Source organism: Pithys albifrons, chromosome 2 (genome assembly GCF_047495875.1).
Source record: "Pithys albifrons albifrons isolate INPA30051 chromosome 2, PitAlb_v1, whole genome shotgun sequence".
NCBI classification, from domain to species: domain Eukaryota; kingdom Metazoa; phylum Chordata; class Aves; order Passeriformes; family Thamnophilidae; genus Pithys; species Pithys albifrons.
In genome coordinates this window covers 106,983,873-107,011,139 of record NC_092459.1, presented here as the reverse complement: position 1 = coordinate 107,011,139, position 27,267 = coordinate 106,983,873, and the positions used below count along the sequence as shown (strand labels likewise).

Sequence of the window (27,267 nt, the reverse complement as noted above, 5' to 3'; positions counted from 1 at the left end):
ACTTCTTTGGTTTGTCTGTAGATGCTGAAAGACATTAAGAAGGACAAAGTTTTGCTGCGCCGGAAATCTGAGCTTCCACAGGACGTCTACACTATAAAAGCCCTGGAGGCTCATAAGAGAGCAGAAGAGTTTCTCACCTCAAGCCAGGAGGCTCTCTGACTGGCTCAGGGGCTTGCCCAGGAAGGTCTGCCCCATCTGTTTCCTCCAGGGGTCATGGAAATGCACTGGGTTCTCATGTATAAGTAAGGAATGAACATGGTGAGCTGTGCCTGTCCTCCACTCCATCTGCATACCTCCAGGGTAGATCTGGTTTTATGTTATAACTTGTATCTCACCACTGTCGTGTCCTCCTGCTTTTCCTTCCACCTTGGCTGTGTGTGCATGAAGGGAGCCTGCCTGACCTCTGATTGTATCAGTCCAGGCAGGACTCACTTCATTGCGAGCTGCCCACCTGGTTCTTACTCTGCCTGGAAGCCAGAGCCTTGCTCAGGCTCTGTGTTGACCAGAGACTACTGTGCGTGGCTTAATACACTGCTGCAAGCCCCAAGTGCCCATTTCCGCCACGCCTGCCCCTGTTCTGCCTGTGAAGCCACAAGCCCTGTGGTGCTCAGAGGTCAGGCTGAGCTCGAGGCAGGAGCAGAGTTTGTGGAGGCTTTGCTGCCTCTACACCTTGCCTTGGGGTGCAACTCTGCAGCCAAAGGGTCTTACATACAGCAGAGGAGATGTTTGCTTCCACCTTTCTTTTTTTCCAAGCCTCTTGTTCTGTTCCTCTGTAAGTGGAGTGGAGGTTCAGTGCTTCACTACCCCCAGTAAAGCTGGGCGCAAGCACTATACACTATTGCAGCCCTCCCTTTTGGGCATCCTTAGAAGCTCTCTTGTGGGAAAGTGAATTCCTTCATTTGTGTTGGTCTGTGCGGACTCATCTGCATCCTGATGTCTCAGGTTAATTGTGGGCCCAGAATTAACTTCCCGCTTTGTAGCAGGTGTCAGCCACTGACTTCTTTCATCTGCTACCTGCTCAATTAAAATACTCCTGCAGCTCTCCCTTTGTCTCAGTATCCCACCTTTAGCTCTGCAGTGGCCAGGGTTTCTAGAAAGCTTGTGCTGCTAAAGTAATTTCGACAAGCTAGCGGAAGCAGTGGATACACCTTACAGGGTGTAGCTGAGTTTGTGTGTTCAGTTGTCTCCTTGTTATGATCAATGACCAAGTGCTACTGCTGAATTGCTTCCACGGGTGCTCTGAGCAAAGTTCACCTTGCCCTGTTACTTTGCCACCTGCTGAGGCCCTTGTTAGTTATCACGTGGTGCATCAGGAACTCTGCTAAATTAGATTTAGAGCACACTTGCTGATAGCCCAGGGGCTTGTGCAGCACTTGGTTGCTGTTGTGATCCAGCTCTCACCCCTATTTTTTGTGGCACAGATTCAGTGCCAGGCCAAGGTGCCACTTCAGAGGCCGGCTTGTGATAGAGAAGGGAGTCCTTGCTTCTTACCTGCTGCACCTGCTTTCTTAACACATAAGCTGAGTGGGTTTGCAGTAGTTGCAGGGAGCTTACAGGATCGGTGCTAGCCTGACGCTGCTTCGCGACATCATGGAATGTTGAAGAAGGTTCTGGTATATCTGCTTGTCCTCACCAGTAAACCATTCCCAGGTCAGAGGTTCATCCTCTGTAATCTTACTGCTGGTGTGCAGCACAACTTTCCTCCAACCTCAACTAGGCTGTTTTTACCTGTGTATCCTGCATCCCTGCCCTGTGTAGCTCTCTGTCAGCTCAGCCCTTACAAGGCATGCCACCATCTCTTAGAAGCAGCTGGTGAGTGCCTGTGCAAGATCCCTCCCCAGTCACACAGGACCCCACCTCCCCTCCGCAATAGACCAGTTCATCAGGAGACTTTAGAAACACCTCAGGGAGGTTATTGCTTACATTGAACATTAGTCCGAGCTCATGATCAGCTGCCAATCAATTACCTCACACCTGCCACAGCATGTAGACATGCACCACGTGATGCCAGATGGCGCACTGGAGCGACACAGTGGAGATGAGTACTGCCAGGCTCAGGCTAGGCAGGATGTTTCTTCCCTTCAGTACAGGCTTTCCAGCTGGCTGCTTAGCATTGTGCTACAAGCCAACACCTCCTTTTTAGATTGCTAGAACATGGTATGCCCTCACGTGAGCCTGCTTGCTGCTGGGCAGTGGCTGCCTTTCTCTGCTGTGGGCTACTCAGAGGGAACAGAGACTTGTGGTGTGCAGAGGCTGACACTGCCCTGCAGATAGTCTGTCTCTGCTGGCAGCCCCTGAGCCTGACCAGAGGAATCTGTTGGGATTGTGCCATGTGCAGGGGCAGGACTGTAACGTATCATGACTACGTGCTGTCTGGCTTCGATGTTCCCATAGCTTTATGTGTCTTATTCTGGGCCAGGGAACTTAGGCTTAGTACCTTCACCCTTTGTTTGCTGCCTATTCATTCCAGTATCCTGGACACCTCTGAAGGGGACCATGTGAGAAAGGGGGGAGTGCCCACCCTCTCACCACACGTACTGCTCATAGGCAGACCTGCACCTGCCATGCTACAGCTGCCCCTTGTTCAATACTTGGTTTCTAGCATTAGTGCTGCTCATTTCTGCCCACGCCTTTCCCCATGTCAGCCAAATGGACAGAACTGGAGCTGCCTCTTTCACTTCACCTGGCTCCCTCCTCCCAAGGGAACAAGCAAAACTACTGCATTCACCCCCCTGGACACAAGTATTAAGCTGCTTACAGTTCATATGTACATATGGTGTACTTTATTTTCAGTAGAGCATTACATAGTATGAAAGTGTTGGATTTTGTACAGATGTCCCTGTATGTACAGAACTAAATAAAACCAATCTCTTGGAATGACACATCTGGCTCTGCCTCTGATATTCCAACACACAGCCCCTGTCCTGGGAGAAGGGGCCCTAGCCTGGAGAGGGACTTCTCAGGTACTGTCAGCATGAGGACAAGTCCAGTGTTTGTCCTGACGGAATATGGCAAAACCAGTGAAGTCCCCTCACCCCACATGCACACAGGTATGGAAGCCACCCAGGCTCCTCGGAGGCAGAAGAAGCCAACACAAGGACATCACACTGACTTATGCACCAGCCAGAACCAGGAAAGAGGGGTGGGAAGGAAAATCAGACACAGTCAGTGGGAGAAACTGGAAGGTCAATACCTGCAAGTCCTGTCAGCACCTGCTCAGAGGCAGCAGGTGCATGCGGAGTGGAGGGAGTACGGGTATGCAGACCCTGCGTTGCAGTTCAGCTCTCATTTCCACTCGGGCCGGGAACCGCCGAGGCTCTGCCGGGCCTGCAGTGTGCGCTGCACCGCGTCCTTCCACTGCTCCTCCGAGATCTGGCTGGCCCAGGCGGGGATGCCCAGAGAAGGCAGCTTCACGCTGGCCATCGTCCTCTTCACCAGCTCCACATGTTCTGGGAACAGAAAAGGGCGTGAGCGCCCGCGGCGGAGCCCCGAGAGGGCCCTGCCGAAGACGCCGTTACCTGCATCCATGGGGATGAAGCTGCGGCTGCCCTGAGCCGCGGCGCCTTCCGCCACCTCCTCCTCCTCCTCCTCCTCCTCGCTGTCCGTCGGCGGGTCGGGCAGGTGCAGCCTCAGCATCTGCAGAGAAAAGCGGGCAGCGGGGGTCGGGGCTGCGGGTGCCCCCCAACCCCGTCTCAGAGCTGGGCGGTACCTGCAGCCGCTCCTGCAGGCCGGGGCCCGCCTCGCCGGGGCCCTGCTCCGGTTCCTGGCTCAGCGGCTGGTACAAGTACTCCCCGCCGCCGCCTTCCTCCTCTTCCTCCTCGTCGCCGCTCCACCCGATCGCGCCGTCAGGGCTCTCCGGCAGCCCGGGCTCCCGGGGACACACGCGCTCCGGGCCCATGCTCCGCGCCACGGCCCTGCACCGCGGCGCGGCCCGGGGGACCCACCACCGCCCCCCGGAACCGCCGCCGCGGGGCACTGTGGGCACTGTAGTGCCGGCCCGTGTGCGGGGATGCGGCGGCGGCACGCGCCGGCCGTGCCTTCGGGCGCCCCCATCTCGGTCAGGGGCGGGGCTGGAGCAGAGCGGCCGAGCCGCCCCTAAGGGGTCCGGGGGCCGGCACCCGCGGAAGGGCCTGTCGGGGCCGCACCGCCCCGGCGGGGGAGGGGTCCCACTGCCCCAGGCGGGGCCGCGCCGCACTACAAGTCCCAGGGAGCGGCGGGCGTGGCTGTCGGAGCGGGACTACCGGGACGCCTTGTACGGGTACAGGTACTCTGCTGGAGCTGAGCGGGACCGGCCGCAGCGGCGGGGGGAGCCGATGGGGCCGTGCAGAGGCTGGGGGCGAGCGAGGCCGGGAGGCGCCGCCGAACCGAACCGTGAGGGCCGGGGGCGCGGGGCCGCCGTCCTGCCCCGGTGCTTTCGGCCGGGCCCGCGAGTGGCGCGTGGGGGCGCGGGGCGGCCCCGAGGGACGCGGGAGGGTGGGGCGGCCAACGATGCTGGAGCGAGTTCAGAGACAGGCAGCGGAGCTGCCGGGCGGTCTAGAGAGTAAGTCCCACGAAGAGCGGCTGAGGGAGATGGGGGCTGGTCAGCCTGGAGAAAAGGAGGCTCAGGGGAGACCTTATCGCTTTCTACAACTGCCTGAGAGGAGAGTGTAGCCAGGTGGGGGGCGGTCTCTTTTTCCAGGTAACAAGTGACAGGTCAAGTGGACATGGCTTCAAGCTGCTCCAGGGAAGGCTTAGACTGGATATTAAGAAAAAGTTCACGGAAAAGGTGGTCAAGTCGTTAGAACAGGTTGTCCAGAGAAGTGTTAGAATCACCATATCTGGAAGCATTAAAAAACATGTAGATGTGGCACTTCCGGGACACAGATTAGTGGTGGGCCTGGTGGTATTTTGTTAGTGGCTAGACTCAGTGATCTTGGTTGTCTTTTCTAACTGTCTCATCCCCTGGCATGTCAAGGAGGTTGCCCCTGGCCCTGGCATAACCTCCACTGTGCCTTCTCTCTCCATCCTTATGAGCCCATGTGGTTTCAGCTCATTTACACTTTCACCCAATTTTAGCCACGTTGGCAGTTGTGTGGCTGTGTGCCTGGTCCTCCCCCGGCCCCACTCACAAAGCACAGGGATGGCTGGCACCTGTGAACGTGCCATCTGTGTGTCCAAACCCAACAGAACATTGCCTGGGCATTCTTGTCGGTGGAGCAGCAGGTGCAGAGGAGAAAACCACTGCAGCCCTGTCTAAAGCAAGAAATGCCATATTATCTGTCAGCTTAGCTTTCCTGAGCCTGCTCCTTCCCAAGGGCTGCCCTTGGTATGGCAGAAACAGCTTGACAGGCTGAGAAAAATTTCTGGTGGGGGAGAAGGGGTCAAGCAATATCACCAGCATTTAGGCACACTCTGTAGAGAAGCAGCAGTGGGATTTGAGAGGCAAAGGTGAGAAAGAGAAGTCAGCTCAATAGGTACAGAATCTTGCCTGGGCTTTGGACAAAAGTAAGTCAGCAGTGGGAAAGATATTTGGTCAAAAATAAGGAGATGATCAGACTGTCTTCAGGGAGGGACACTGGAATAAATTTCTGCCTAAGCAGCATGGTCTGTGATTCCCATTGCTAACATGAGCTTCCAGATCAGTCTCGGTTAACAAGCTCAGAGGCTGTTCTAGCACCGTCTAGTTTACTGGTGCTGGAATTGCATTGTGACTGTCCAAGCTGCTGAATGTGCAAGCTTGCAGTTTCACACTGCCTTAACATAAATAGTCAAAGCATCAGATAAATGTCAAGCACGAGTGAAGAAAGCAGTTTGTTCCCATGCTATCTCTAACAGTATGTTGGATGTGCTTGAAATAGAACTGTCTATATGGACTGCTGTGAGCTGGCTGGGCTATTTTAAGTGTTACTAAACCTTGTGGCTACTCGTGTCTTTTGAGAGATGGGACTGAGGCAGCCACACAGTAGGATTTGCTCCCTGGAGTGGCTTTGCAGGGTCAGTATGCTGCTCTGCTTGGGGTGCTGCTGTAATTCTGGGGGTGACAGAGTGAGTCCTTGTAAATCCAGACCACTTTGTGCTGGGTTTCTCCCCCTTGCTTTGGGAATAGACTGCAGCAAAGCTAATCTGAGCAGCCTTTAGAAATGGCTCTAGGTTTCTTTCTGTGTGCACAGAGGAATGTGAACTCCCCTTGTGCAAAGAAGAGGATCCATGGATATATGATTTTGTTGTAAGATTATCACCTGGCTACTATATGTGAAGATGCTCGGTAGCTTTCTATCTTGAATGAAGTGTTTTCATAACTGATTGTATGGATAGAAAATAGAAAGTCTAAAACCAATAGAACAAACAACTGAAGATTCTGACTAAAACCCATGATAACTGGATTGGGTTTTAGTTGTTGGTTTGGTTTTTTGTCTGGTGCTTTTCCTATCTATGCTGCTGTGCTCAGGTCACCACAACAGCTCTGGAAGATATGCTGCTGAGAAATTACTGAGTGATTTTTCTGGTGAACTCAGATGTTTATATGCTGTGCTCTTGGTAGATGTAAGCTGGAGCAGTTGAGATGAAGGTTGTTTCAGTCATTAAGTGTATCTTCAGGCAACAGCGCAGTCAGAGATTTAGGAGTGTTGTCTATAGGTGCTGTATTTGAAGGATGCAGAGCTGACTTAAATCTGATTTTTCTCTTCCTTAGCAGTGAAATGTTCCAGGTGATTTGCTGTGCTTCTTATGCTGGAGCACTAACAAGGAACAAGGGAGATGCTAAAGGATGTCCATAGCTATTTCTCTCCTAAGGAGTTGTGAGCTTCCACTTGTGCTCAAGTGTCAGCCTGACTGCAGCAACAGAACCAGTCTGAGGTCACCCCACGGCTGTTGTTGCACCACTTACTCTGGAAGTGTCTACCTGGGCTTATGGTGCTGTGCAGAGTCAGTGTAGGGCTTCAGGCATTCCTGTGGGACCACAGCAGGTTATATTGGGCACTTTTTAATTTTAACCTCCTTGTGCTTTGTGTCAGAGGAACACCTCATTGCTGGGCTCACTTAATTTCCAGCATCATCAGCATCAGGTACTTGAACAGTAGGTGAAGCATATCCTGATTTTTAGAAATGTTCCTCTTCCTGCCAGTTAATGACAGGACCTACCAGGGTTTCAAAATTTCTCTGCATTCTGTGTGCTTGACTGTACCTTTGGATAGATTTCAGCAGACCAGGGAAATGAGGAATTGCATGATTGCTGCCTGTGTGAGTGTAAAATCAAAGTAAGAGATCTATTAGTTTTTAGAGAGGTGAAGTGAGGAGCTGACCTGGGCATCAGTGGAAGCAAGCAGTGACTTGAACAGAAGCACGTGTGCCCTCCTGTGAAGGAGCGTCTGAGTGTGTATGTGTGGTTGAGTGCTCAGTATGTTGCTTCTCCCAGTTGAGACTGGGGGAAGAGAGGCAGCCGGAGCTTCCTCACTTAGCATCAGTGAGTGTATGCTGAACTAGCATAGCTTGTGGGAGTGCAATTTTCTGGGTTTTGTTAGAAAATGAAACCTCTTTCACTATATAAGAAACATGTGCTTGTTTTGATAAAGCTTTTTGGTCTCCCTTTAAGTATATAGTCATAGTTCCTAGGGGTGTTGGGGCATGATTCCACCTGGATATGCTGAATCAGTCAAGAGAGATGCCTCAGACCTTCAACCACGTTCTAGTGTGGGTAGGGATGAAGTGTAGAGCTGCTCTAAAAGAGGTGCAGCTCTGCGGAGGAGAGAAGTGGCTCAGCAAGATCCAGAAAAGGGACACATAGCTCAGTGTCTGCACAAATCCACATAGAAGGCAACCCTCCTATTTCACTGCTGACTTCTGTGATTTAAATGATTCAAGCTTAATTTTTGTGTGGTGCAAAATCCCTTCCCCTGATTGATGATGGATGTTAGTGTGACTTACTGTGCCTTTGCTTTGTGAGTAAGTTTGAAAAAGCACCTGGTTTGCCTAAGTTGAACCTGAACAAGCTTGAAAAGTGGCCCCAGGGGAACCTCATGAGGTTAAACAAGGCCAAGTGCAAGGTGCTAAACCTGGGTTAGGGCAACCCCTGGTATGAATACAGGCTGGAGGGTGAAGGAATTGAAAGCAGCCCTCCAAAGGACTTAATAGAACTAGTGGATGAAAAGCTGGACATGACCCAGGAATGTGCACTCACAGCCCAGAGAGCCAACCACACCCTGAGCTGCATCTAAAGCAGCCTGTCCAGCAAGTCGAGGGAGGGGATTCTGACCGTCTGCTATGCTCTTATGACACCCCACCTGGAGTGCTGCATCCAGCTCTGAAGCTCTCAGTACTAGCAGGTCCAGAGGAGGGCTATGAAAATGATCAGAGGGCTCGACCACCTCTGCTATGAGGAAAGGCTGAAGGAGCTGGGGTTGTTCAGCCTGGAGAAGAGAAGGCTCCAGGGTGACCTTATGGTGGCCTTTCAGTAATTGAAAGGGGCCTATAGGAAAGCTGGAGAGGGACTTTTCACAAGGGCATGTAGTGATAGTAAAAGGAGGAATGGCTTTAGATTAGGTGTTAGGAAGAAATTCTTTACTGTGAAGGTGAGGCACAAGAACAGGTTGCCCAGAGAAGCTGTGGATTCCCCGACCCTGCAGATGTTCAAGGCCAGCTTGGATAGGGCTTTGGGCAACTTAGTTTAATGGAAGGTATCTCTGCCCCTGGCAGTGGGGTCGAAACCTGATGATTTTTAGGGTCCCTTCCAACCTAAAACATTCCGTGATTCTCTGTGCTGCCTCCTGCAGCAAGTGCCCTTACCATTCTCTAATACAATTTGCCACTGTCCTATCAATATTTCTGTGTTTTGTAGCCTACATTCCTGTTGCTGGTGTCCTAGGTGAGAAATCACAGAATGTATTTTGCATAATCTAATACTGTACGATTGAGGGAGATTGTTAGTAAACTGTTTCCTGTCAATTTCACTGTTTCCATCTTTTCCGGGCTTTCTCCTGTGGTCTTTAAAGAAATCTACGGCATAGCTTATTGTCAAATGTATTCATGTCTCCTATTAAGAAGTCCTCCAAGGAAAGAGGTTAAAAAGTGGTATATTTATGTCCTCATTTATATCCTATAAATTATCACTGGAAATCAAAACTTGAAATGGAACTCAACAGTGTGTATGGGACAGAAAATAGCTTTTTCTCAAACATGTATTTAGCTAATTTTTGCAATAGTGCACAGTGGGGACTAGCAAGAGGAAAACTGACTTTGGGACAGAAGACTAGTCTAATGAAACGACTACAAAAAGGGCAGGAGAGGAGAGTTTGGAGCTGGGCGCAGAAAACATGGGGAGGACTTGTGGGGGAGGCATCCTCATGAGACCGGGTTGTGCAGGGAGGAGAGGGGGCCGGAGCTGTGCATGGCTGGAAAGAGGCGAACAACAGGTTCAGGACAGTGTTGTGGCCAGTGACAGCAGAGGAAGATGGGAGTCTGGAGCAATGCTTTTATTACAGTGTAGAGGAGAGCATGTGGGTTTGGAAAAACCATAGCAGCTTGTTAAATTGTGTGTTTTCCCATGCCTTTTAATATATGACCCTGTAAAGATCACTTCACACTTCTGGTCATTCTCTTTTCATGAAGTATTCAAATGAGTGTTTGCGTGCCCTGGCTCTGAGGAGGTGCAGCAGGAGGCTGGCTATGCTGGCAGAGCTCTGTGTTTGCTCTGAAGGGTTACCCCTGGACCAAGCCAAAGCAAAGCACAGGCAACTTCAACTCCGGACCTGCCTGTCACCTGGGAAGGACTCATCTTGGGAAAAACTTTCCCAATAATTGTAGGAAACAACATTTCAGCATTGTTGTGATAACCTCAGCATTTTTCCTGCAGTGCCACAGGCAGGGCCTGGAGCTGCTGTTTCTCGGTGGCCTGTCTTGGGATGTGCTGTCTTCTGATGTGAGTGATGAAACTGTTGGGGAAGGGTAGCCAGTTCCTGTGGCAGTGACAGAACCAGTATCCTGCTCTGGCAGCAATGAGCTCCTTTCACCTGGATCAAGTGAACTGCCAAGGATGAGGAAAAGTTTTCCCAGCCCTTCTGACAAAAAAAGGCAAAGGGCTTGGTACAATGCCTGCCTGCCATGCCAGGCAGCTGTGCTCTGCTAACCCAGAAGGAACAAAGCAGAGAACTTAGAAGTAAAATTCATCCTCTTGGTCTTCCTGGATTGGACTCAGTCAGAAGGGTGTTGAAAATATTGATGCTGCTGATAAAGTACAGTTAACCTCCTTGAGGAGTCTTTTATGGAATCACTTAACCAAGAAGAGATTTTGAGGAAAACATTGATTAGATATTTGAGGAATAACTTTTGACTGAGGCAGAAAACAGATTTAGATATGTGAAGCCTTCAAAATAACTTGAAAGGTGACTTGAGTGGGCTCCATGGAAACTCATCTATTCTGTAGCTTTGCAGAGGATTTATACAAGAGTGCTTGCTGGCTTAAAAAAATAGTGACTTAAAAAACAAAACCCAAACTTGCTAGATCTGAAATTGAAGCATGGCCTGTAGCATGCATCAGCAGGGGCTGTTCCTGGGCCCTTCTGGATCACCTCTGCTGGAAAAAAACCTTGGTGTGACTTTTTGGGTTATTTACTGCAGTTTAGGTTAGGATGGGTGCTGCAAGAACAAATGGATTTGAGAGAGGGACTCCTTGGTCTGCGCTCATCTGTTACAGGAACGCTGCAGGATGCTCTCTGTAACTTTCAGGTACAGAGCATGCTCTGGCTGCCAGTCTCTATTTTGAAAACAACTTGAAAAAGAAATAGCTTTAAAAAGAACCTACTCAAATTTTTATGAGATTTGGGAGTTCTGAAATGAGGTGACTGATTACTGGGTGGTTTTGAACTGTCTGTAGAATAAGTGGATGAAGCTGGAAGCCTGACCACTGCTCCATGCCAGGAGTTTCCTGTTGGAGGAATCTCTGACTGTGCGCAGGTAGGGATAAAGTGGGAGTGTGTGGGTGGGCCAGGCCTGTGGCCAGGCTGTTGATGGATCTAGTGAGCAGTGACTGAAGGCCTGGGGGAGGGCAGCTGGAGCAGAGCAGCGCAGTGCTGCCCCTTCTTGCTACTTCACAAACTTGAAAGAGAAGGAAAGTCCTCCTTGTGAAAAATCATTACTTTCCAAAATGAAAAGGGACAGAGTGTAGGAATTTTATGTATGAGTAGGAATTTTAGTCCTTGTTCAGAAGCATTCCCAAATTTCTTTGGATTCTGCAAAAGCAAGAACTGGGTGTGGGGCGGAAGCATACTGAGTGTGTTTTTTAATAACCTAAAACAAAGAAATAAAAGAAGACAATTTTATTTATGCTGTCTGAAATACTGACATATCTTCTAATGGCTGTGTTTCATTTGGGAGAAAACTGAAAAATCAAACTGACCTGCTTTTTCAGAAGCATCCAGGCAGGACTGTGCTTTAGATTCTTAGATCCAAAGAAGAATCTCTGCGAGAATGAACTGTGGTGACTTCTCTATGATATGATCTAAGCCATCGGTTTGAGGAATGAGCCATATCAGTTGCTTGACAGAGATATGATGTCAAAGAATTTTCAGTTATGCCTGGATTTGCTGCAGAAGGAAAAGGCCTTTTCTGAGCATTAGCAAAGAGTTTTCTACCTTGATTAGGGGGTTTCTACTCTCTCGTATCTAATTAGACTGGACCTTAGTGCTCAGATCCATGAGTCCAAATGTTAGTGTTCTCATACACTGCCACAATGGAAAATTGGTTGCTTTATGTGGGGGTGTCTTTGGAGGTTTTTTGTTGGGTGTTTTGTTTTAATATTTTCATCTGTTGTTTCTCCCAACTGATACAAAGAGCATGCTCTCTTCCCTCTGGCTCTGTTCTTTTCACCTTCACAGTTGGTTCTTACGATGTGTTTTCATTCATGCAGACCAATGGTTCTGATGTGTACATGATGTGTGCATGACCAGGTGTCTTGGGTGGAGCTGGCAAAACGCCAACTGTCCAAGACAGAGTGAAAAGGGAAGAAGAGGGAGAGGAAAAAAACAACCTCCAAACTAAGTTTATGCTTAAACTAACTGTATGTATTTATACAGAAGAGAAATTTAAGAGAAAACCACAATATAACACACACTTATACAAGTTATATATGACAAGAAATAACCTCCCACTGCCCAGCCAATACAAAGTCCATTACTCTAGATCTACAAGCACTCCAAAAGACACCTAGCAAGAAACAGAGTAACTACAAAATGTCTCTACTTCCCTAAAATTCAAACAAAATGCAAGCAGTGGAAGCAGGAGCAGGGGCCTAGCACAGTAGAAGAGCTACAGCACGTTCTTCTTCTAGTGCAGCCATGATGGAACTGACTAAGCCACTCCCACACACTGGATTTTACCCCCTTTGAGATGATGTCATAATATGGTATGGAATACAATATTATAGCCTAGAAGTCAGCTGTTAGGTAGCCCAGCCCAGCTCAAGTCAGCTGACAATTCCAGACCTAGTCTGAACTTTAAAACCTGAATTTTAGGCCTGCCTAGCTAAACCCATAACACCAGGGCATGGCCAGGCACACTACACTAGGCTGCCTTCACCAAAGGTGCTTGGCTTAGGTTGCCTGTACAGCTACCCTGAGGTTTTTTGTGTATGTGAGGGCATTTCTGCTTGCTCTTCTGAGCCTTGCTTAGGTTATATGCCCTGCATCCTCTTCCCGAGGGGAGAGTAAAACTGTCTCCAGCTGGGATGCAGATGAATGAGGATACAGCAATGGAACCTTTGTAGCTGGATTCAAGGAGGATAATATTCTGTCTTTGTTGCAGAGCCAGGTGACGTTGTGGTGGCCCAGGAAGCATGTGGCTGTGGCACTGGGGACCCTAAAGACCGTCTGGCTTGCAGGGAGTAATGCTACGGTGGGCAGTGCACTTGGAAGGTGGGCCACGGAGGGTGAACCATGCAGCCGTGGCTGTCGGGCACAAGGTCTATTCCTTTGGCGGATATTGTTCTGGAGAAGACTATGAGACTCTGCGGCAGATCGACGTCCACATTTTTAATGCAGGTAAATGTGTCTTTGGGGTGCACAAAGGAGTTGGCTTGCTTGCTGCTGCCTAACATGTTACACTGTAACATGCTGTCTAAGTCTAATTTCAAAAAAAGTTATCAGAGTAGGTGGGAGGCTCTTTGCTTGTGCAGCCTTCTAGTTTCAAGGGCAGGGCACAGAGTCAATGTAGTTCAGCAGACTGCTAGGTTAAGTAGCCACATAGCTGTGTTTTGTCCTTGTTCTCTGTGAATGCTATCTCGGCCAGGTGCAAAGCAGTGATAGCTAGCTGGCTCAGGTCTCTCCTCCAGTTTACAGTATGTCCATGCTCAGCTGCCCATAGTGTGGAAGCATTAGTGTGGGAGCCAGTGCACTCAGTTGAGACTCCAGGTTTAGGCTTCTGAACTGTTTCCTGGGGGGCACCTCACAGCACGATGGAGTCTGTAGGGGCATGGGGCGAGGATGGAGGCCTGCCCATTTCGGTAGCAGCTATCATGCAGATTCACAACATAGCTCAGAAAAGCATCTGAAACTGGAGCCATTTGTGTAGGATAGCCAGTACCTGTCATGAGGCTAAGTTGGAGCCATGGCTGTGCTGGCAGAGGCTGTATTTCTTGATTCAGTGCTCTGTGAACTGAAGAGTTCAAGGAGTTGGTCCCTTTAATTAGGCAGGTGGTTGAAAAACTGCGGAGGTGTTTGGATGGGTCCAGCTAAACAGAGCCAAGAACAGTGAACCAATGACCAGTTTTGCAGACTGGACAGCATGCTAAATGCTCTGCTAACACTCACATGGCATGTAGATAAAGCTAGTCTATAAGATACAGTGAATTCACTCCTTTAAGACTGACATGTGCAGCAGGGATAAAGACATTGGTTACACAGGGCTGCCAAGGTGACCTACTCACAGTGTAGAAGGGAGTAGCTCAGGATTCTGTGAACAAAGACATTCATCTCTGTCCAGAGAGACTGAACTCTCACACTCAACACAGTTGAATGTTGTAGCTTGTAAAACATGCCAGTAGAGCACCACTCTTGTGGGGAAGCATAATTACTGTGCCCAAAGGAATCCTCTTGTGTTGTCTTCCCTTCTTACCACTCCCAAAAATTAAAAGTGTCATGATGCTGCAGCCACCACGTGGGAGGTGGCAGTGGCTTCCCAAGCCCTTGCTCAGTTATCATTTTAAGGTTCCACTGCTAAAGACAAAATACCAGATTTTGAATGATCTCTTTCAGTCTTCCAAAGATGAAGACTATGTTTTAGGTAGGAAGCATCCTGTCTATCTTGACTTTAGCGATTGATGTTCTTCCTCAGTGCCCTTTCTGCCTCTGGGGTAGGTGCTTACCTTTTAAGATGGCTGACCTTTTCCCTTTCCCTATGTTAGTATTTCAGAAGAACTGCAGACTGTTTTCTGCTATATTTTATGTTAGCTCCACGTAGAAAACGAACCTGGAGGCTGTATGTGAGGTAGAGGAAGAGTATTTGGTGCTGTTATGTAATGGCCATGTGACACTTGCTGTGACTCTTGCACTGTCATTAAACCCTGTAATACCTGTTGACTGCTCTGGCTACTGCTGAACATGACACAGGCTGCCAGGAAGGATAACCTGTAATCACAAGGAATTTCTATTAGTAACACAAGGTTAGTAGGGAGAACTCTGTTATAGATGGGGCATAAAGGAGGCAGACAGCCATTTCATCTCTAGCTTGAAAAACAAAACAAAAGCAAACAAACCCTGTCCTTGTAAAGCTACTATGTTGCTCTACTTAAACTGTGCTTCTGCAAGTCCAAATGATGCCTTCAGGTATGTTCCCTTGCATGTTACTGCAGTGAATTATTCCTGTGCTGCCCATTCTTCCAGCTTTGTCTCTTCAGTAATGTCACTAGCTTGAAGTGGTGTCTGTGTTCATTGTCATCTCTGCACTTTTTCTTTTTTGCTTTTTGTATTTTTTTGTGTGTGCTGTATCTTCCCTCACAGTCTAGGATGAGCCAGAGTGGAAATCTTTTCAGTGAATAGCTGCAGAACAGGGCCTATTTCAGTCCAGACTCCTCTGGTCTTCCAGAGGACTTCCTTCTCTATTTCTTAATTAGCTACTACTTGGGCTCAGACATAGTTTTCTCTTGTTTACTTGACTGCTTCTGGACCTTGTCATGGGGCAAAAAGCTCCATGTGGGATGGGTTATGACCGGTGAGTAATGTAGCAGGCTTAGCATTTGACATGGGCTCAAACTTGTATTTTCAGTGTCTCTGCGCTGGATCAAGTTGCCTCCTGTGTGGACAAATAGCCGAGACCATGTGAGAGAGGTGCCCTACATGAGATATGGGCACTCAGCAGTGCTCATCGATGACACCGTCTACATATGGGGTGGTCGCAACGACACGGAGGGAACCTGCAATGTGCTCTATGCTTTCGATGTCAGTAAGTTCCAGCTTCTCACTCTTCCTTGTCATAACTGTTCTTGATCAGACCTTCTCTCTGCCACACCACACTGCTCCCCAACTTGTTTTCTTGTCCCTCAGTGACAGTCTGGAGGAATGGTGTCACTGGCTGCAGCAGTTTAAAAGGCAAGCAGCATGGCCACTGTGTCTGCATACTTCAATCTCTGTAAAAGCCTTTGAACAGAGGTTACTGATCTTGTCTAATAGTCAAAATGGTTTTAATTTTTCTATCAGCGTTGTGTGATCTCCCTGAGAGTAATTACAACAGAAACATTCTCTCTGTGTGATGTATTATTCCTTAACTGCGGCTGAAGGTTGCAGTGAGAAGGGGAGAAGGAGGGCTCTTGAGGATTGCAGTTTCTCTCCAGTGTGGTCCATCTTTCTGAAAGCCTGAAGGAGAATGAGGAATAAAGCACAGAAGTAGTGAGGGACGGGATGGCAAAATGAGAGAAAGCATGAGTCAAGTTAGATAAACCTGAAAAAGTAAACTCGTGAGCCTTCAGTTGGCTTCTCCATAGCATTGCTGGAGCATCTTTGAAGAAAAGGCACCATCAGAAACTGACTGGACACAAATGTCAGGAAAGGAAGGGAGTATATCTGGATTCTGGAGGCAAGTCCATTTAAATAGTTACCAGTAACTGTCTTCCTGGACTTGCAAAGAAACTGCTTGCTTTGGTGCTTAGTCATGAGTGCTCTTCTTTACCAGGGAATATTTTACAGCTTGGGGCACAGGGTTTCCCTCTTCCCCAGACACATGCATCTGAGAAGACATCAGTAAACCTCTACCGACCTAGAGGCATTGTAGTGGGAGCTGCCTGGTCTCCCTGCCAACTTCTGCATTTTATCATTATATGACAATTAAAGGTCCAGACTTCAGTCCTGGTCCAAACCCTCTGCAGCTGTCTGTGCACACTAAACCCTGCCATTCCTGGAAAGCAAGACTGGCAGTCACAGTTCCATGTCTGTAGTGCAAGTTCCACTGCAGAAGTCCCATCAGGCTGGATAAAGTCCTGTCTGAGTGCAGTTTTGTCCCTGGGGTGCTGAGCAGATAACAAGTCGGTGTCTTTTCCATCTCTAATTTGACGTGTGTTTGGAGGAGCTGTTGCTGTTACCATGTAACTGGGCTTGGAAGCGTCTCCATGAAGGAATGGAACTTGATAGCCACTGGCGCTTTCTCAGTAGAGGCTGCCCAGGGATTCTGTTGACCTCGCAAGACCTTTTGTGTGGTTCCAAATGGAGAGTAGGTGGATAGCTATATCTGCAGGCCAAGTTCAGAAAAGTTACCCTCATGAAGAATGTTGCTTTGGCTCCAGTGTTACGGCTTCCTGAAATAAGCATTGCTTTTGACAGCTTACAGCAGTTAGGGAGAGTAGAGGGAGAGTGTCTCCTGCTGCCTTGAGGCTTATCTGTTCCTCTCAGGGCTCTTGGGACAGGTGCCTGTTTGCACTTGGCAGTGAGTCACTGGCTTGGCTCCATATTGTCCTAGCATGGAGAACAGCTTTGGCAGGATTTAAAGTCATTCCCTAAATTGAGCCAACCCTTGGAGTGTGCAGGCTAAAGGGCTGAATCTGACCAGTGTAGGTTCACAAGGAGACTGTGAAGGGTGGAAAGTGAGGAAGGCTCCCCTTGAAAAGGGTATGAGAATGTAACAAGTGGAACAGATAAGATAGGGAGAGCTGCACTGCAGAGGTGGGGATGTGCATGGCAGTTTGTGGTTAAGTGACTTCTGCCTGGGTTTGAGAGCTGTTTTTCCTGAATCAGTTAATCAGCATCTCCATGCCATCAGGTCGGTTGAGCCACTTAGCATTATTGCTTTATTACAATTGAAACTGTAAATGCAGAGCTGGTAAGTGACTCACACATATGCTTAGCAAGAGATTCAGTAAAAATAACATTGCCAAGTGGTGCTGTACTACTCACACTTAAAACATGAGTTCTTTGTCAGGTCAGGCAGTTGGTGGCCATGTCACCATGCCCCTCTGTGGAGACTCAGACAGGTAGCCTTGCCTGCAGAAGCTTGCAGCCTCTCAAGCAGAGCAGGTGCTGTGTGAGCAAGAGAGGATTTCTGTCTTAAAAATTCAGACAGTAGTAAAGAGCTATCCCATCCCAACACCTACTGTGTTTTCTCAGCCTCTTGTTTTGTTCCAGACACGCACAAGTGGTTTACACCAAAGGTGTCTGGAATGGTCCCAGGAGCAAGGGATGGGCACTCAGCTTGTGTCCTGGCAAAGAGCATGTTTATCTTTGGAGGCTATGAACAGCTGGTGAGTAGTCTCTGTAACTGTTAATTGGTGAGCCCTTGGGAAAGAGGGTGTTGATACCCAGGACACTGGTAGAGACAGGATATGGGGGCGTATTTATATTCATAGTTGCTTTCATTTTTTAACTTACCAAATATAGCATTAGTACCCAGGTCATGCTCATTTTTTTGTGGAGAAGATGGTTAGAAAAGCAAGCCTAAAAAAATGGTAAATTTTTCTTTTCTCTCACAAAATAAATTTACCATAAAGACATAAAAATATAAATATTTTAATATATAATTATTTTCTGGTTCATTTCTCAGCCAAATTTTGATAGATAAATACAGAACATTTTAAATAAATGTATATAGATGTACATTTATTTCAATTTGTCTGAGAAATGAGCCAGAAAAATCACTTTCCAGTGATTTCCACTCACTTTCCAGCAGTGTAGCTGTGAGGTTTTGTCCTAATCTGGTGCATTTTCCCTGTAGTCCATACCTGCTTGGACATTTTGCCAGTCCTCTCCAGCACACACTTGGTTGGCCTCCCATTAAGAATACCCTGAGCCTGTCATCCTGGAGCAGCTGTCAGTTTGCCTAATGATCTTTTGAGCAAATTCTTATCCTCTGATCTTAAGAAGTGGGTAAATATCATTTCAGCCTACGATGAGGCTCCAGAAAAGCTGTGCAAACTCACATCTATTTATTTGGAAGAAAACAGGGGCTCTGTTACGGCAGTCTCTGAATTATTCCCCCTTTACTGAGGACAATACCATGCCAAATCCATGATCCTGATTACAGAAGCATGACCAGTTCAAATGTGGCTTGTTTTTAACCAGGACCACATAAACCTCTGGCTGTCTTGCTGCTCTCTCCCCTGCTTGGAAGAGCAGGAGTCCACATTGTTTGTATGAGTGCACTCTCTTCCAGGCAGCTAGCTGCAGTTGGGTTTTGTGGAACTTCAGAACCTAGAGTATCTTTGCTCCTGCATGTTTAGCTTTCCAGAAGTAGTCTTAGCTTCTGTGTCTCATTGGGTGGCCTTACTGGAGCCAGTTTGTCCTGTTAGTGCCTTTTTCTTCTGCTGCTTACATGGAGAGGTGGAAGGTTTCTGCTGGGAATGTATTGTGTGCAGGACAGTCTTTGGGGGAGGAACTGATCACCAAGTAAATGGGAAAGCTGCAGGAGGAGACCGGACACCTTTGAGAATAAATGGGCTTTTCCTTCCTCTTGTTAAGTGATAAGTATGCTGCCTGACATTTTGGAGCAAACACCTTGCCTCTTAGGTAGTACTGACTCCAAAGAGACATTCCATGTCTGTAGGACAGCATCCTTCCTGGGGCCAGATGTGACCAGGCTTTTCAGTCCCTTTGTGACCAGGCTGCTCTGCTGTCTTTCAGGCTGACTGTTTTTCAAACGATATCCATAAATTGGACACCACAAATATGACATGGACTTTAATCTCTGCCAAGGTCAGTGTCTGCTTTTCACTCTGGTTTATGGAGCAAGTTTTGCATCTATTATTCTCTGGGGTAGCTGTCCACACTTGTCTCACAGCTTCTGTCTGGTGTGGCAGGGATCTGCAAGATGGGAAGTTCTCCAGAAGGCAACCACCCAACTTCCCCATCAAAATGTGTCCTCTCCCTCGGTAATCTGCATTCTTTCTCTTCTGTTTTACTCTATCCCTTCAGGGTACTCCAGCTCGCTGGAGAGACTTCCATTCAGCTACCATGATTGGAACAAAGATGTATGTATTTGGTGGAAGAGCTGATCGTTTTGGGCCATTTCACTCCAACAATGAGATCTACTGTAACCGCATTAAAGTATTTGATACAGAAACAAACTCCTGGCTGGACTCCCCTTCAACTCCTGTGCTCCCTGAAGGCCGGCGGAGTCATTCAGCATGTGAGTGTGGGTCTGCTGAGGGTGGAGGATGGTGGAAGGAAATTTATGCTTGCCTTAGAAGGGGTGTCTGGCCTGCTGGATGGAGATGTGGGTTAGCAAGGGGTGCACAAAGCCCAGTTTCTGTGGAAAGCTGTTGCCCCCTGAAAAGCCTTGCACATAACCCTACATATAAAGGTGATGTAAGCAAGGGTGAACAACTAGCACCACTTTGCTTTATGTTTGATGCTGAGTCAGAGACCTGCTGGGTAGCACACTGATGTCTATGCTTACTCCCTACAGTCAGCTACAATGGGGAGCTGTATGTATTTGGTGGCTACAATGCACGCCTGAACAGACACTTCCATGACCTCTGGAAATTCAATCCAGGTATTTTATGCTTTTAACTTCTGCAGTGATAGTGCCCCAGGCCCTCAGGCAGAGGAGCTTACTCTTCAAACAGTACTACTTGAGGAGAAATGTCTCTTCAGACACCACTTTCAGAACCTTGCTACTGTACTTGGGACTCCTGTTCCTCCTCAGGGTGTTTCCAGATCTCAGAAAATGGAAAAGAAGGTATTGCTGAAAGACGTAGTTAGCTGGAAAAACTTTGTCTTGTTCTTAAATAGGAAGAAGTACTGGCAGAAGAGAAAATATGAGGAAGCAATGGGTTTAGGGGAGGGGGAGAGCTGGGGAAACCATTCAACTTGAGCTGCAGGATCACCATACCACACTGTCTTGGTACCAGGTCAAACTGCACAGCAGAAAGGGTGTTCTTCAGCTGGTACACTGAATATCAGTCAACTGTGAGCTGTTTTGGGGTCCTCAATTGTCAGGCAGTTTTTGCAGTCATAAGACTGATTTTGTTTGCTAGTTGCTTTACAGAGTAAAGTTAACTGAGAGCAACCAACCTACTGTTTCCCAAGCTGATCTGTGAGCTAGTGTCAGAGCTCCTGAAGATTTCAATGCTGCGTTACTCACCTTCCAGCATTCTTGCCACAGAGTGCAGCAAGGACAAAAGCTGCTGTCTTCACGTGGTTCAGTTCCCCACTCCTTTCCACTGCTGAGCCGTCCCAGCAGCGTCCCCATATGCCAGGGTGCTCTGTGATAGCAGGATGCCAGCAGATGGAGCTCGTTCCTGGGTCTCCCTCCTCCAGATCCGAACCGCAGCAGGGTGCTGGGGAAGGGAGGCTGCCTGTTTGCTCCGGCTGCTCACCCCTGCTCCCCATGAAGTCCGACCTGCTGCCGTGACAGCCCATGGGTCCTGGCACTCAGGCTTTGCAATTGAAAGTCCTTGATGGGACTTTGAGCAACCTGGTCTAGTATGAGGTATACTTGCCAATGGCAGAGGGGTTGTAATGAGTTGATCTTTAAGGTCCCTTTCAACCCAAACCATTCTATGACATGACCTGCAAGTTCGGTCTTAGCAGGCAGAGCGCCAGGACTGTGCCTGGCATTTAGGTGACACTTCAGTAACAGCCTCATAGAAGTGCATCATTTTGCCACTAGTTAGAAGGTGAAGGGGAAAGGCTGGATATTGGCTAGTTGGTGTGGGGGGGGGCAGTGGACCTCTGGTTTTCCTGTGATCTGTTTAAATCCATAACCTGCTAACACCTGGTCTTGGTCAGGCTCTTGTGACAAGCCAGCACACTCTTTTCTTCCCACTAGTTTCTCTTTCTTGGAGGAAGATTGAACCCAAGGGGAAAGGCCCATGTCCTCGACGCCGGCAGTGCTGCTGCAGAGTCGGGGACAAAATCATTCTGTTTGGAGGCACCAGGTGAGTTGTGTGGTGAGGCTCTGCAAGAGGCACTGCCATTCCCTTCAGCACATTGTCCCTCTACACTCTGCCCCATGCTGTAGTCAGATGGAATTCAGAGGTACACGGCAACTGTCTGTCTATCTGACAAGTCTAAGTAATCATGTACATCAGGGCTCCTCTGGAAAAAAGCCATGGAGGAGACTGAATGTGTCATGTAGCTTGTAAAGCACCCAGCAACAAGCCATTTTGTACACACAGAGACAGAAGTGTGTGATGTGCTGTTCAGGAGGGGTTGTGCAGTGGTCAAGCTTTCTGTGAAAAAGGTAGTGGGGATGAGGGAGGAGATCGTGCCATCAGAAGGACATGTGTCTTAGTCTGCTGTGCTGTAGCAGACCTCACACTGACTTATCCTCACCTATGTGTTGCCCTGCTTCTCCCACCTGTTTCTTTCTTCCATTGGCAAGTGTGGGTTCTGCTAAGCTGCAGTTATATGTTGGCTCAGCTGGGAGCTGTTTGAGGAGCCTATACATGACAAGACAATGTTCCTTCCTGTGCCAGTGTTCCTTAGCAACAGTTCCACTCACAAGAGGGACCTGGTGTTATGAATTTAGCTGTCAAACACTGGAAGTGATATTGTCAGGGTGCAGGGCAGCTGGATGTGGCCAAGAGCCTTAGCAGCTGCTAAAAGAACGGAAGTGGCCCATCACCAGGACACACTGTGCTCTCTGGAATGACAAATTGCAGCTTCAGAGTACAGGCCTGTTTCCCAGTATCCAACTTGCAGAGACTTTTTAAATGCTTTCAGCCCTCTGCATCATTTGGAATCATTTACAGCTTTTTTTGAGACCCTAGCAGCAGCTTTTTGGGGATGGTTCTGAAGGCTGGGACAGAGGGCCAGGCAAAGCAGCTTCTGCTGGTAGTCTGGCCATACCAGTGTGATAGGGTGAAGGGCCTCCAGGTTCCAGGGGTGTGTGCTTAGTTGTAGGATGTCCATGTGGCTGTGAGAGAGTGCTTAGTGCAGGTGAGGTATGCAGAGGTGTTGAGTTTATTCAGTGTCCTCAAGTGATACTGGGTGCTGCTCAGTACAGCAGAAAGCTTGGTAGGGCTTTATGGTAGTTTTGGATGGTCCCAGATGCTCCAGTGTACATAGATTTGTGTTACAGCAGCAGCTGAACTCTGATGTTAAGCCTTGGCACTCCTAGGAAATGCTAGCAAACCACAAAAAAATTGACACCAGCTTTTTGGAGTTTAGTCCACCCTTGCCAGGCAATGCAGCAGTGCCTTGTATTCTCCACTAAATCACTTCAGAATTCGACGTGTTTCTTAATTCAGGCTCATCCCCAACACAGGCATGTTCATCAATGTGAGGTAAGAAGAGCTGCAGGCAGCCAGGAATGCAGCCTGCTTGAACTGGAGGGAGGGTCTTGCAAGCTGGGGAAGTGGAGATGGGGGTGGGGGACCATGCTCGCTTCCTGTAACAGTTATCAGGTGTATTCTGAAGCTGCCTGGCAAGATAAGAAATTTTCCAGGAAGTCATTGTAATGGAGAACTCCCAGTGGTCTGCCTCCTGACCTGTGTTTCCCTGCCGGGAAGGGGGAGGGGCTCGCACAGTGCGGGAGATCCTGCAGGAATCCTCGGAGGATGAGCTGGCAGACTCAGCTTTCTAGGTGGCAATGCTGGGGGGTGGGCAGCCAAGCCCCCTTTGTGTCCTGCCCGCCCTTACAGGATTCATAAGTCCTGAAGAGGTGCTTGTGCAGGCTGCCCATTCCTATGGCATCCAAATGCTTTGTTTCTTTTATAGTCCTACACAGAGCCTGGTCTTTTTGCCCCAGCTGTGGTCTCACTGTGACCAGGAGCAATCCATCACGTGTCCCGTTTAAGTGACCAGGAAGCTCAGTATTCCCATTAACCATGCCAGAGTTGTGGCCCTGGTCTGGTTTCCCCCCAACATTTTGGCGTGCAGAGACCATCCACAAGTGAGAAGTGGGAGAAGGAGCCCTATAAAGCAGAGTTTATCTGAACAATGAACAGATGAGAGACGCCAATCCAGATTTGGCTTGAGGCTGTGTTTTCCCTGACAAGGCTTAGAAATGCCTGGCTCTGGTGAGGGAGTAGAGAATCTCTCTGAGTGCTTAATGCAGGGCATGTTATTTTGCAGTTTGAAGGAACAGTTTTGCTGGACACTGGCTGACAAAGGCATGCCCTGCACCCTGCTGCCTGGGAATTGCATCCCTCCTGGTCTTGAACTCCAGGCTTACCCTGCTATTTGCCTTTTGGTGATTAAAAATACAGGCATGGTGCCTGCTGGCTTTCCTTTAACAGATAAGAGATGAGCTCCGCTTTCCTGTGACTTGGATGTGAGATTAGATTGTGGTGTGGTAAACAGACAGTGGTGGAATTAAAGGGGCTCTTGCCTGTATCCGGGCTTATGGGTCCCATTAGCAACAGGTCTTCTGTGACACCAGGGAGCTGTGCGCTGCAGTTTGGCCTGGGTTTATGGGAACCTGGTGAGGCAAGTACTGCCTCATGTACCGCAGGATATGAAGCTTAGCGGGTCATAGATAGGTATGGAAACAGGTGACACTGGGTCAAGAATTCACTGCATAAGGTCATTCCTAGCTAACCCCTGAGGGCACACTAAACTGGTTCATCATAAACGAAAGCAGGACTTAAAATACCTTTTCATTCTTTCAAATTCTCCAAACAAACATCAGCCATGGGAGTGCTTTCCCGTGGTCCAGGCACTACTGTTCCTGCACAGGCCGGTCTCTCTGTGCTAGGGGATAAAGCGTCCAGTGTCTCAGGTGCTTTGGCTATTCCATCAAGACCATAGATGCAGGAAACTATAAGTGAAACTGTCTGTTCCCTAGAAATGCCAAAAGTCATAGTCCCTCATTAGTATTCCAGGACCATCATCAGATGGGAGTATCAGCAAATTGGAATTGGTTTAAAATGACTGCTACACTACTCAGTTACAGTCTTCTGAAATGCCATCCCCATTTTGACACAACCAGAGAGCTGTGGCTGGAGCCCGAAGTGATTGCTGAATTGGACTGAGGAATGTCTGCTTGCCCTGCCACGCAGATGTTTCCTAGCTACTTTCTCTACACTCCTCTTAGGGAATCTCAATGGCCAAGCTGAAATAGTTGCAGTAGATCTTAACTACATGAGAATAGGAGTGATGGACAGTGTGTGCCTGGGCAGAATCTGTTTTAAACCTTGTGCTGTTGGCAACACCACTTTAGCTCATGCAGCAGAACCCAAAACCACTCCAGCTGCTGGCATAGGAACACAAGCTAATAAAATAGTATCTTTTTCCTCACTGTCACCATCTCTGGAGACAGGTCATGGTTCCTGTGATCTGTGGCCCAGCTGCACAACTAGAGAGCTTGGCAAAAGTCCTCTTGGATCTCTAGCTTCTCTCTCCTACCTTACCAGGGACATCAGAACAGCTTTATGGTCTTTGTAGTGTCACTGTGTGGTGTCAGATCCTTTCTAGATCAAATACCTGTCCTGCATGATGTTTTCCCAAATCCTTGTACTTCCCATTGCTTCCCATGCCTTCCTTTGGCTGTGAGGCAAAGCTGGCCTGAGGTCTGTAAAAAGACACAGTGTGAGTTGTGTCATGCTGCCCCATGTGGTGTTGGGACCAGGTAGGGATGGGCTAACGCTGCCTGCTCAGGAAGTTTGATCTGTATGTCTCCTAACATGTTACTAGGGCAGCCTTCCATGATACAGCACAGCTGAGAAGCTGGTTAGTCTCCAGCACTGACCTGATTCTCCAGGTGATGCCAGCCTGTCTGGCTGTGCTTGCTGTGGAGCAGCCCATGGGGCCTGTTTATCTCACACGGAGTGGGACAGATGCTTGTGCAAACATGCCTGCCTGCCTTCAGAAGCTGCTGTGACATCCTTTCTCCAGCTTGCTCAGAGTCATCCCCAGCCTCATCCTGGGGATCAGTTCTCTTTGCCTCTGAGTGGACTTTGGATGGTTGGATCCACTGAAATTGCTGAGCAAATACAGACCTGAAACGAGCCTCAGCTATGGAGGCAGTTGTTTGCCATCACCTTCTTTATGCCCTGAGGGTGGGTGCAACATTTCCAGGGAAGGCTGCAGGGTTGCTCAGTTGTTGGAAGGTAGTTTGGGAGGTACCTGGAGAAGGAGAAGATCGAAACCAGTTAGAGGCTGGTCGATGTCCAAGAAGGGAAAAGGACTATTCCCTGTGGGGTGGAATTGCTGTTTGGAGGTGCAGCAAAGTAACAGAGGCAGGCAAGGTGAGGGCAAGGTTCACAGTTGGAATCATCATGGTCATCCATGAGAAGGAGGCAGCTCCCCCATACCCTGCTTGCGAAGGAGATAGTGTGTGTTTCTGCTCCCTGGCTCTATGCAGCTCTGCCTACTCTATGAGGAGCTGGGAAAGTGATGATTTTGGATGCTGCTGGGGGCATCAGAGGGGCAGGAGGGATGAGACTTGTTCAGCCCCTGGAGAGCCCAAGTGACTAACTGGTCTATAAGAATTTTGGCACTGATTGACACACTGTGCTTGCTTTCTGCAGCCCATCTCCAGAGGAGGGAATGGGTGATGAATTCGACTTGATGGATCACTCAGATCTCTACATCCTCGACTTCAGTACGTGAGCACTCCCTGTCCAGTATGTACCTCTTGCCACAAGGTGCCCTGTGAACAGGCCCTGCTGTGAAGTACCATAATGTGCTCTACGTGGCTCCAGGTCCCTGTGTCCTAGAGCCAAACAGCTTTCTCTGACCAGTGTACATGGCTTAAGGCAGACCAGCCAGAGGTGCAGCTGTGCTTCATGCACTCCTGCATACAGACTTCTTGTGGGAGCATAGAAAACTGCTTCAGCCTGTACCTGGTGTGCACTCTGCCTTGTCACTGCGAGAGGTGACCAGGGTGCTCTGCCCTGTTTCCAGTACACTGATTGTATGATGCTGGACCCTCCGTGGTGTCCAGATGAGGACTACTGTGGCTAACTGCCCTCTTTCCACAGGCCCCAGTCTAAAGACGCTGTGTAAGCTAGCAGTGATTCAGTACAGCCTGGACCAGTCCTGCCTTCCCCACGACATCAGGTATGGTGTGCCTTGCTAGGAGGTCACCGTGAGTGGTCACTGTCCTTAGGGTGCTCCAGCCCTGGCTGAGGGCTGCCTGAAGCCCTCCTTAGCACTGTGCAGCTTTGGAGCAGGCTGGGTTGGAGACTACAGCTGAGGCTGATGTGAAGCAAAGCTGCTCCAGCCCTGGGTACTGTGTTTGTGCTTTTCTCTTAGTGTATCCCTTTGGTGTGTTACAGATGGGAGCTCTCAGCCATGACAACAAACAGCACCATCAGCCGCCCCATCCTCTCCAACCAGGGCTGACACTGACTCATCCGTCTACCACCCTGCCCTTGTTCTTCCACACACTGACCTCTTACTCCACTGCCTGCATGAATTTTTAACCCTTTCAAGCAAGGAAGACGTGAGCTCAGTTTGTCTTACCCTAGTCAGGCCTGCCTCTGCCCTTTTCACACTTTGGGCATCAGGACTGTACAGGCAGAGCTGGCCACTGGGAAAAAAAACTGGCTGGCCCCAGCAGCACAGCTGTGACCCTCTCCTTGCTGATGGTTCCAGCATCTTCCTTCCCTTTGCCTGTGGAACTGCAGCTGTGCTGTCTAGTCCTTGGCCATTTTCCAAGGGCCTCAATCAACTCTTTACCACCAGCCATGGCCCTGGGTTTGACCTCAGGCTATGAACTGTTTCTGTATTTTCTCAAGATAACAGGAACCTCTACACCTGCTCCTGCCAGCACTGACCACAACTTCCTGGCACTGGATAACAGGCTCCAGCTCCAAGCTGAGCCTGATGTGGGGGGGCCTGAGGCCCAGCTGGACTCTGCCCAGCTCCCACTGTAAAACAGCAAATGGGGTCAGTTTTATAAATTCTGAGGCAGACATGATTTCTACTGCTCTGT

The 27,267-nt window shown here is 48.9% G+C and overlaps 3 protein-coding genes across 10 annotated transcripts in view; 2 read left to right on the top strand and 1 right to left on the bottom strand.

Annotated features, from left to right (window-relative positions):
- The window catches only part of PPP2R5D (protein phosphatase 2 regulatory subunit B'delta), a 30,923-nt gene extending 28,041 nt beyond the window's left edge, over positions 1-2,882 (top strand). For all 3 annotated transcript variants that reach the window (XM_071581747.1, XM_071581732.1, XM_071581738.1), the window contains exon 16: positions 22-2,882. In XM_071581747.1, coding sequence (XP_071437848.1) covers positions 22-159 — 138 coding nt within the window. In that variant the 3' untranslated portion in view covers positions 160-2,882. The remainder of the gene's footprint in view (positions 1-21) is intronic.
- On the bottom strand, positions 2,765-4,039 carry MEA1 (male-enhanced antigen 1). The gene is made up of 3 exons (XM_071581819.1): positions 3,710-4,039; positions 3,519-3,636; positions 2,765-3,449 (listed from the first exon to the last, which is right to left on the bottom strand). The coding sequence occupies exons 1-3, from the start codon at positions 3,896-3,898 to the stop codon at positions 3,286-3,288; spliced, it is 471 nt and encodes a 156-aa protein (XP_071437920.1). The 5' UTR covers positions 3,899-4,039; the 3' UTR covers positions 2,765-3,285.
- Positions 4,040-4,052: 13 nt separating this feature from the next.
- KLHDC3 (kelch domain containing 3) lies at positions 4,053-27,252 on the top strand. Of its 6 annotated transcripts, none has more exons than XM_071581772.1 (11): positions 4,053-4,258; positions 12,772-13,007; positions 15,229-15,405; positions 17,574-17,689; positions 19,065-19,136; positions 19,356-19,569; positions 19,849-19,935; positions 21,214-21,322; positions 25,859-25,932; positions 26,312-26,390; positions 26,609-27,252. In XM_071581772.1, the coding sequence occupies exons 2-11, from the start codon at positions 12,854-12,856 to the stop codon at positions 26,673-26,675; spliced, it is 1,149 nt and encodes a 382-aa protein (XP_071437873.1). In that variant the 5' UTR covers positions 4,053-4,258; positions 12,772-12,853; the 3' UTR covers positions 26,676-27,252. The 6 variants fall into 6 exon arrangements, with proteins under 6 accessions (XP_071437873.1, XP_071437856.1, XP_071437864.1 ...); XM_071581755.1 differs by having other exon boundaries at positions 4,053-4,264; XM_071581763.1 differs by lacking the exon at positions 4,053-4,258 and adding an exon at positions 4,271-4,371.
- The last annotated feature ends 15 nt before the right edge of the window (positions 27,253-27,267 follow it).